The sequence below is a fragment of the Convolutriloba macropyga genome, chromosome 3 (genome assembly GCF_964194025.1).
Source record: "Convolutriloba macropyga chromosome 3, txConMacr16.3, whole genome shotgun sequence".
NCBI classification, from domain to species: Eukaryota; Metazoa; Xenacoelomorpha; order Acoela; family Convolutidae; genus Convolutriloba; species Convolutriloba macropyga.
In genome coordinates, this window is record NC_134470.1 from 10,029,712 (window position 1) to 10,039,693 (window position 9,982).

General features: G+C 35.7%; 1 protein-coding gene across 2 annotated transcripts; it reads left to right on the plus strand.

Moving 5' to 3' along the window:
- The first annotated feature begins 1,573 nt into the window (after nt 1-1,573).
- Nucleotides 1,574-9,690, plus strand: LOC142336848 (uncharacterized). 2 transcript variants are annotated; one of them, XM_075385801.1, is made up of 6 exons: nt 1,574-1,925; nt 3,343-3,667; nt 4,131-4,428; nt 7,445-8,106; nt 8,398-8,651; nt 9,136-9,690. In XM_075385801.1, exons 1-6 carry the CDS (start codon nt 1,923-1,925, stop codon nt 9,529-9,531), a joined length of 1,938 nt encoding a protein of 645 aa, XP_075241916.1. In that variant the 5' UTR covers nt 1,574-1,922; the 3' UTR covers nt 9,532-9,690. The 2 variants fall into 2 exon arrangements, with proteins under 2 accessions (XP_075241916.1, XP_075241917.1); XM_075385802.1 differs by lacking the exon at nt 1,574-1,925 and having other exon boundaries at nt 2,954-3,667.
- Nucleotides 9,691-9,982: the final 292 nt, after the last annotated feature.

Consider the following 9,982-nt stretch of genomic DNA (forward strand, 5'->3'; position numbering starts at 1 on the left):
TCTCAAAAAAAAATTCTCTAAAACCCGTTCTAACCGTTCTAACAGTTCTAACCCGTTCTAACCTAGCCCGTTCTAACCGTTTTAACCGTTACTTATTGTTTTTTGCACAGTTTATGACTAACATGTTTTCTCAAAAGGAGCACTGATTTGTCAAAGTTTGTTTTTTTTTAATTTAAAGGCTTCGTTTCTTTTATTGATTACTTTGAAACTAGGCCTGGTTTCAGGAGAAACGGAGTTTTTGTCACTTAAAGTATATATACCTTTCTGTAAAGCCTAATAATGCTAGGTTAGAACCAGTTTTTAGTCGAAAATTTTTTCAGAAAGCAACGAAGACTGGAAATATAAACAGAACAAATTTTTTTTTAAAAGAAAAAGAAAAGAGCGTTTTACTGTTCTTGAGGTGTAATTTGAGTTTGCATGTCATTAGGACTGCTCGTATGCTCCAAAAGGAGCTGTGTCCTCAGAGCATCTGTTCAACTTTTTCAATTTTGACTTAGTTAATGGGCCCAAAAATTATATATTATAATCTCTGTAGATTAAATTTTATTAAATTTAGTACTTTATTGAATGAGAAATAATTTAGCACCTGATATCGACTAAAAAATTATGGCACCTTGAAAAGATTTTTCACTAATTTTCTCCAACTTCTGAGCGATTAAAATGGTACCTAGCTATGACAAATATTTACAATAGTAGGCGGAAAGAAACCTGGTTAGCGAGTTCTGGAGAAATTTAATTATTTTTGAGCAATTAGCAGCGTCTGTTTACCGGTTTTCGATTCGATTTTTATCAGGACCTCAACTTATAAACTTCTAAACATTTCGTCTTTGCTTCAAATAATTAAATTTGTAAAAGTTGGCAATTTTAATGAGGCATTTTGCAGTTTATTTTTTGATATAATGAGTTGAGAGAAATACCGAATTAATTGGTGTTACTCTTTCTCCCAGGCAGACAAAAACTGAAACGAAATTGGTGCTAAAATGAATGGCAATTAAAATATAATGATGAAATATCAGCTAGATGTTCCATCAATTTTGAGAGCAATTAACTTAGTCAACAATGGCTAAAAGCAATAATTAGTCAGGTGCTTATAACCAGGTTGGTTAATAACTTTCATGAATCGCAACAATTGTCAACAATAGTCTGAAAGAAGGTTGGGGCGATTATTTTGAGTATTTGCTTCTAATGAAACCGTTATTTGAGTTTGTTTTAATGATGTTGTTGAAACAAAAACCTCATTTGAAGAGCATTTTCAAAAGTATCAACGGAGTATATTATCTCCCTTTCGAGTGTTAAAACAAAACCTCTTTCATAGCTTTTTGTTCAAAATATTTCCTTAATGAGACTTTCAAGTCTTTTTCAAGTGCAGTGAACAAACAATATTTAACGGTCGTTATTGTAACCAGATTTTAGAAGAATAAACATTTTTTCTAATTATCTTTTTAGAGGAAAAGATATATCATTTCATCCAATACGGCGCTGAATGATGCTTTAGAGCCATCAGCCAATAGGAACGCGCAAATGAAGCAACCAATCAGAAGCGAGGTATAAGCGCTATTCAGATATGGAAGTGTTAAGGAAAAGATAATTATTATAATTTGTTTTCCTCGATTCCCGAAAAGTATTATTTGACAATAAAATATATATCACTAACTTCAGCAAAAACAACAAAGCCTTTCGAAATTGAATCTAAATATCAGCATTTCTGATAATTTTGCAAAACTTGGCACTTGAAGATTTCAACTTAAAAGTTTCAACCTTAATGATTGTTGTTAGAAAACGTTTTCCTTTCTGTTTTATACTAAATTAACTTATAAAGCTAGCTTGTTAAATTACTCCATTTTAGTCACAGCACAATCACATCAGCTGTTTTCCATTAATTTTATCTTATCTAAGCTGCTGAGCCTAATTTTTGGTACCAAATGGTAAGAACTTTTCCCAACTTTTCCCGAATTTTAAAATGAAGAAACGTCAATCCCCTTAAGAATTCTCCCTTTTAAAAAATAATAAATGTAAATTTGTAAATAATAATAAGTGAAGTTTTTGCTCTCCAACCCATGTCTATATTCTGGTATCTAACTAGCGTCAAATTTTGAAATAGATGTCAACCATATTCTTTATTCGGGCGTGGGTTCGAGTCCCACAAAGGGCGTAAATAAACAATTTTGTACGCGGATGAACAGTTTTGTCAACTGAAATGCATTGGGTTAAAAACTTTAACCTGACGCAAGTTCGGTTGTTTAAATCAAGTTGGCTTTCTTTTAACGTCTTTTCGATTTTTATTTTTTTGTGAAATGTTTTTTTGTGCAAGAAGAATTTTGAAAGATATGGCGTAACTAACGTTAGTAACTGAAGTTAGTAACTGAGCTGAACAAGCAAACCTTTCATCTGAGGATGAACGTCGAAATGACGCATCCGATTAATTAAACTCAAGATTTTTAAAAATGTCCTTAAGCTGTTTCAAGAGCACAGCCAGGCAAAACATTTTTATCACCGGCAACTTCATAATCACATTTTGAGATTTCTGTCAAAACACAAAACTTAACTTATCATCAAGTTTTGTTCGAGTTGTTTTTCGTCGTTCAAAAATGGTCGCATCGCAGCGTGAATTTGTGCCAACATTATTATATTCAGCAGCGGCGCGTTGTTAAATTATAACTTTTGAGCAGTGTTTTAAACCGTCAATCATCGTTATTAATAACCATATAACTTCAAGTGTACTAACATGAAAAATAACTTGTTCACGGTGCACAAAATCATTCACGCGTAGCATATCCTGTAAAATTGTAGCAAAAGGGCAGAAAAAATACGGAAAAGTAGTTTTTTAACTGTGACGCGAACTGACTCGGGGGCAAACTTCGAAAACAATAAAAAGTGACAAAAATTGAAGTGAAAAAGCGATGGTGATTTTTTAACTTGTCACGGTGGCTGCATTATTCTTTCAAGTATTTTCTAATCTACAGAGTACATTTTGAGTGAAAGCTGAAAAAGGTTTTGAAAAAGTAGTTTAAAGATTTTTGAGTTGTTTTCTAGTTGTTTATCCCGCCGTGATGTTAAACATTGTTTCTGTTTTTTAGACAAGCTTGTTACATTGGATGGTATAGAAGAGGTTTTGAGTATCTCTTACAATTGAAGAGTGAAAGTTTGTTGAACTGTGCCGCTTTTACTAATAACATTCATTCATTACTCGAGTTTTTCTAACACAATTACTTAATTACAACTTTTGAACATCGTATTTTCTCCAAGAGCTTCTCATTACATCTCGTGAAACAATACAGTGTAAAACTGTGACTATTATTAATAAACAAAAATATAACAAATAAATATGTTTTGTTTGTTTAGTACGAAAATTTATTTATGACACCTGCGCTTCAACCCCCCTTACCCCCCGCGCCTGGTATACCCGGGAACCCCTGCTCGGGTAACCCAACCTTGCCTGGGGGGATGCCCACTATTCCAAATGGCACCCCAACTTTCAGTGATCTGACGAACCCAATGTTTCCTGGGTTTATTCACGCAGCAACATCGCGACTTCCTCATCACCCACCACCCGGGACCACGGCCGGGTCGAGCCCACCGACAACTTTGCCTCCCAGCTTGGAGTCAGCTTTGCCCTGTTTCGCGCCCAATTCGTTGTCGCCGCCAGTGACAAACGGATCCACGCCAGGTTAGCAATTACTGAAACCAGTTCCGGGTTCAAATTAGAAATTAGCCCGCTTTTGGACAGTTATAGAAATGTTTATTCCACTCGATTCTCCAATTTATCGCGTCTTTCAGACATTTAGTAATAGTTAATTCAACCTGAAAGGTGCAACGTTTTCGCTGTTTAAGTTGATTTCGCAGAATGCATAATCGCTGATCAGTGAACTTTTCAAATTCTGTTATTTGACTGAACTTGGAGAACTAAATTATTCTCTAAATTATTTAACATTACTTAAACTTCAGGTTTCCGTCTAAGTCTCATGTTGAGCACATTTTTTTCTACCATTAAGAACATTGGAGTTTAGTAATAACGTTAAAGAAATCGCAAAGATGCAAAAATTGACATTTTTGATTGTATAAAATTTTACTGTAATGTCTTAAGTAGTCGTCAATTTATCTTAAAACTTTATCATAACTTTGTCTTTTAGGTGTTAACCCTGCCGTCAGCAATATAGTGAGCGTCGGTTCGAACCCCGTACAGGTCACAACCTCCACGACTCAGTCGCATAACCTCCAACAATCACTTGGCAATAACAACAACAACAGCAGTTCGTGTTGTCACGGTTGTTTATCTCCAATTGTTGACAATGTTTACTTATCAGTGGCCGATTTCACAACATGGCACGTTCCTTGTCTACGGTGCAGCGATTGCAATGTGGGTTTAGATTCGGAGAAGTCATGTTTCATCAAAATTGGCAAATATTTGTGCAAGAAATGCTACCAAAGGTCAGTTTAAATTTCTCAGAAATTCTTGTTTTTTTTGTTTCGCGTTTGGAAGACTCAAAGTACAACAAAATGTAAATTGCTTAAGATAATCACGATATTTAGCCTCTCATGAAGCTCTAGCTGTTCAAAGTATACTTGGCTCGAGACATTTAGAATGATCAAGTTTGAGAGAGCGCAAGACGAGTTGGTGCGTTGACTAGGACCCTCGGTAGGCTTTCAAGTAAGTGATGCTGGTTCGCATCCAAAACTGGTCCATTTTCAAAGGACTCGTGCCCACTTACGTAGGCAAACAACGATTCGGTTATTATTTCAAAGTGTTAGTATGGTTTTCAATTTACTCATAGGAGCATCAAAAACCAGAAACATCCGTTTCATTTCGTGGTATTGAAAATTTTTAATGGCCCGGGATGCCCGTGAGAAACTTTTTAGTTATTACACTTAAACAGAACTTAATGCTCGGAATAGTTTTGGTATACTCGAAACTTTCTGACATATCGATCTTTAACCGAAAATTCCGGGTTATTTTGATGCTTAGATCTTGGCTTTATTTTAGTTTTGTTTATGATTGTTGAGTGGATTGTTTACATAGAGCATAATGGTTTATCACTTTGAGAAGCCATTATCTTACTTCAAACTATATAAATAGAGTTTCACACTCTTAGCCCCCCCCCCCCCTCGCCTCCCCTCTGTCGACGCTCAGCGAATTCGTAGTTATGAACTGCAGATATTGTGTATTGGGATACATTTATTGAGAAATATTTTTCGGTACCATAAAAACATCGTTTCAATGATGAAAATATGGACCGATGAAAATAAGATGAAATGATGAAAATAAGGACTTTCAATTATAGTGCCCACGGTTCCAAGTTATATCGGTATCATTGTTTACCACGTTATCGATAGTAAAGTACTCTAGACAGACGATATAAAAAGGATAACTCTTATTTCCATCGTGTAGCAAACAAGTAGATTATAACTTATGTAAGGCGGGCGTTTTAAGGTTAATAGTATTTTTTTTTGTGGCTTGGGTAACTTGGGTAGGGTGCGTGAGGCTGCATTACGGGTTCCCGGCCCTTTTCTCTAAAATTTTTACGGATATAAATTGAAAAAGAGTAGAAATTATACAAACTTTATCTCAACTGTTCTCAAGAAAAAATCTTAAAATCGATACAAAATTTAGTTCAGATGCTATTATTGACTGCAAATATAAATTTAGGGAATTCATTTTGTTATTAATAGAAATTTGAAGACTTTCATTTAAACAACCATTGAAAGTGAGCGGTTGAAAAAAACAACAAAAATTGAGTTTAAAAAAGGAAAAAATAGACGATTTTTGTGTGCATATATACATGTTGACAGAAGGGGCAATTAAATTGTAAAATGAGATCAAGAGATAGATTGAAACGAAGCTAATTGGGCTCAAAATTGGGCTCTTTTCGGGGAAAAACCCAGTCAACAACTATCACTTAACCTCTTCAAACATCCAGTCACGCTAAAAATTTACAGATCATTTTCTATTTAAATCATGATTCTCAGTTTATATGCAAAAATATGCAAAAGATGTGCGTGAACTAATTTTTGCTGCGGTTAATTGTGAAAAAAAGTAACAATGTTGCTGAACAAGGGCTGAAATCATCCTGAATTGTATGAAAACTTTGCAAAATTTAAGAAACGTTTTTTGTATGACGTAAAAAACTGAAGTTATATTTCAAATATCAATCAATTATTCCAAACCTTTATAAAAATATTTAAAACCCAAAACACGTGATCTTTATGGGCGATTTTTTTCACAAAAAGTATCGCCAATTAGTATTTGTAATGTGATTTTAGATAATGTTCGAACATGTTACAAATCGCACAAATATTTGCTCTGCAACAAATGCGAGACTTTGCTAAATTCATTGATATAATGTAAGTAAGTTGAGCTATGACGGATGAGGTGGAAGCGGGGGGAGGGGAGTGGAAGGGGCGGGTGTATTTATGTGGTGTGGGGTGTGGGGGTACAAGGATTGGGGCTAATTAGGGAGTTAAATGCGGATGTTAGTACTAGTGTCAATTCCCACTAATGAGTACCGGAGTATCATGACTGGAGGAAGTTCAGATCACAGGGAAAAAGCGAGGAGAGGGAAAAGAGAAGAGAAATAGGCAGATAGCTCAGCTACTTTCTCTGTTGCAGTTGGAGGCGTTTTTTGTTTTAATAATTTGATCCCTAAAAATGTGTTGCATTCGCGATCTAATTGGAAAATATGTTACTTAATGGATGTAAATGTTTTTTTTTCTAAATGTGTGTTAATTGAGTAATTGTCTCATTCAAACTTACTGTTAAAAAGAATCCGCTGATTTTGTTATTTTATCTATTCAAAAATGATGCCATTTTCATGCTGTTTAGCTCGAAAAGAGACAAAAAGGTTCATAATATTCATGTTCAGCGTATGTACAGAATTGAAATTTATTATGTTCAGAATTATACTCCAAATTTTATGTTAAAATGTTTATTAAGTACCATGAGCAGAACTCTGGTCATAGAAAAATCAGAATGAAATTTTTATGATTCAGGTCTGGGTCAGTACTGAAATGAATTCGGAACAATGCTCTGAGGTAGTGAGTTGATTCAAAAATTCGATAAAATTTGGTACTAAAATAGTAAATTTTTCATCTATAGTTACGATAAGGGCGTTTTGTTACCCCTGTACCGTTTAATAACCCTCGTTGGTACCGTTTAATAACCCCAATAAGTGGGGTTGGGGTGAGGGGAGGGGAGGGGGTACATTTATTAATAAATTATTTAATTATTTTTTTTTAAAATTCTAATTCAAGTAATTCATTAACTCTAATTCATTAAGTAACTCTAATTCATTAAGTAACTCTAATTCATTAATACTGACTTTACAATTCGAACTTGTACTATGGACTATTTTATAAATAGCCTTTTCTTTTTTAAACTTCGGGTTGCTGTTCTCTCGCCAAAACCCGTTTCAAATTAACCGGATGTAAACTTACTCTATTCGTTTTTCAGGAGGTTCAAGTCGCCCTCTACTCCCTCTCCCGCAGTGTGTGCCCGATGCAACAACAAAATTCACGCCAAAGAAATGGTTATGCATGCGAAAGAATTCGTATATCACGTCTCGTGTTTCAATTGCACCCATTGTAGCCGACTTCTCACGACTGGCGATCACTTCGGAATGAAAGACTCGCTTATTTTCTGTCGACAACACTTCGAAATGTTATCATCACCCCCTCTTAGTCTACCTAGCGGAACACCACTTAGTCTACCTAGCGGAACACCACAGTTACCGCAAACACCCATCAGCTCAACATCACTACCACTCGGAGGAATCCAGCCGCCTCACGATTTTCCCCATTTACCCCCCAATTTGCCCCCGCCCCATTCTGGGGTTGGAGGCAACCCCCTTAGTGCAATACAAGCAGGGTACAATTCTCAACCACCCTGCTCACCTTTTAACCCGAACCACGTTCAACCTCCTCCCCAGGTACCTATGGGTTTTCCGGGAAGTGAGGGTATTCCGCCACCGGGTGGATACCCAATTCCACCGCAATCACAAGGGGATCCGACGGCTTTGATGAGTCACACGCCCACTCCGCCTAAGTCACAAAAGGGGAGGCCCAAAAAGAAAAAGCCGCCACAAGAGGACGCCTTTCAGAATCTATACGCAAATGGTACGAACGAGTTCTAAGATTTTTTTTACAGAGTAATAGTTTTACTTAATTACAAATTACTAACTTAGCATAGTTTCTTTCAATTTTTTCCTTCAAGTTTTAATAAAAAATCTTCCCTGCGGTAGCTTTACAATTAAACTCTAAACAAAATAGTCGATGTTAAGTTAGCCAAAATTGGAACTTAATATGAAAAATTAAAAACTAAAATTTAAAAGTAGAGTAAAACACCGTTTCTATGCGTGAATTATTTTTGATTTGTATAGTATCTAATGTGCACCTATTTATATTTAGATTTCAATTCAGCCGGTCTTCACGGCGCCCACGACGCAGTACTGGGTTTATACATGGCCGCCACGAACCCAGCCGGGGTCCCGGGTGGAGCCGGTGGTCTGGAACAACAGAGTCGGACAAAAAGGGTGCGAACTAGTTTCAAGAACCACCAGTTGAGGGTTCTCAAGCAGTATTTCCAGCTAAACCACAACCCAGACGCGAAAGAGCTGAAGCAATTGTCACAGAAAACTGGACTTAGCAAACGTGTACTTCAGGTAGGGCCAACTCATAGTTCGTTTTCATCAATTTTGTCCCACCGCTGTGAAGTTTTGTTGGCGTAAAACGTTACCGATGTCTTCATAAAGAAAAAAAGGATAACAGAGGCCAATAAGGGTAGCAATCCAATTGCGAAAGGTTGCAAAACAAAACAGAATAGATCAAATTGTTTCCCATTTCTTCTGGAGAATATAAAAGTTCACAAAACCGGTCAGAATTTTTTCGAGGTAATTTTAAGTGATTCAAGCGCGAGTTTATGAAATTTTACATCGAGCACTTAATTCTAGAAAATGGTATTATAAAGCCGGCTACTTAAACCGGAAATATAAAGTAGGAAATCATTGAGTGTTATGATAGATAAGGTACCCTTTTTTGCTTCTAAATTTACAAATAAACAATATTGATTGGACAAACAATATCTGAACAGCAGTACGAAAAAAACGGTTTTTTGACAAAAAAATGCAAACTGTTTTTGTATTTCAGGTTTGGTTTCAAAACGCGAGAGCCAAATACCGCCGTCTTATGATGAAAAACCAGCAAAATGGAACCAACACTAAATTCACACTCGATGACGAAACACCAGAAAATGAAGACACACAAAACATGAAAATCAGCGAATCTGATGATGAATTAAACGACGAGGAGGAAAAACAAAACAGTATCAATAACCCGAATTCTCCTTCGGCCGAATCGATGTCTGACTTCGGCGAAATGCTTTCGCCCGATTTGTCGCCCGAAGTTACAAGCCCGACAAGCGGGTACAGCATAAATCAACAATACGATAAGTCATCAATTGATGAATCTCTGAGCAGCAATTCGAATTTTTCACTTCAAGATGCAGTTTTGAACCCAAAGTCTGAGCCCATGACAGCTTTCTAGAACATTCCAATTTTTTCTTTTTAAAGAAGAGATTTGGGTTTAAATGGATTTTTAGACAAAAAGCATAAAACTTCCTAATGTTATCTTTATTCCTTTAAGTAAATATGATATTGTAAATTTTTGTAGATAAATAATTTTTCAATTTACGTTTATTATTTAGCTTTTGTTGCCATCTCTCAATTTTAGTTTGAGGAGAAAGTTTGAGAGTTTATCCCTTTTATTACGACCAAGTTGAGTCGTTCCTATATTTACATAATTTTTTTTTCTCAGCTACTGATCTTTGAACTGTCAAATTACATTGTTTTAAGATTTATGACTAAATTTTAACTGAATAATAACTAAATCAGTTTATAAAATCATAAAATCAACAGCAGTTTATCTCATTACTGAATTAAAGCATAGCTGCATATGAACCCAGTGAAGCGAGTCGTCAATGTGAGCCAAATAACCC

Bases quoted from the DNA above. Each gene is read 5' to 3' on its own strand.
- LOC142336848 (XM_075385801.1), top strand. The intron at 4,429-7,444 runs GTCAGTTTAAAT...TTCGTTTTTCAG, and splicing joins TGCAAGAAATGCTACCAAAG to GAGGTTCAAGTCGCCCTCTA. The intron at 8,107-8,397 runs GTACGAACGAGT...ATTTATATTTAG, and splicing joins TCAGAATCTATACGCAAATG to ATTTCAATTCAGCCGGTCTT.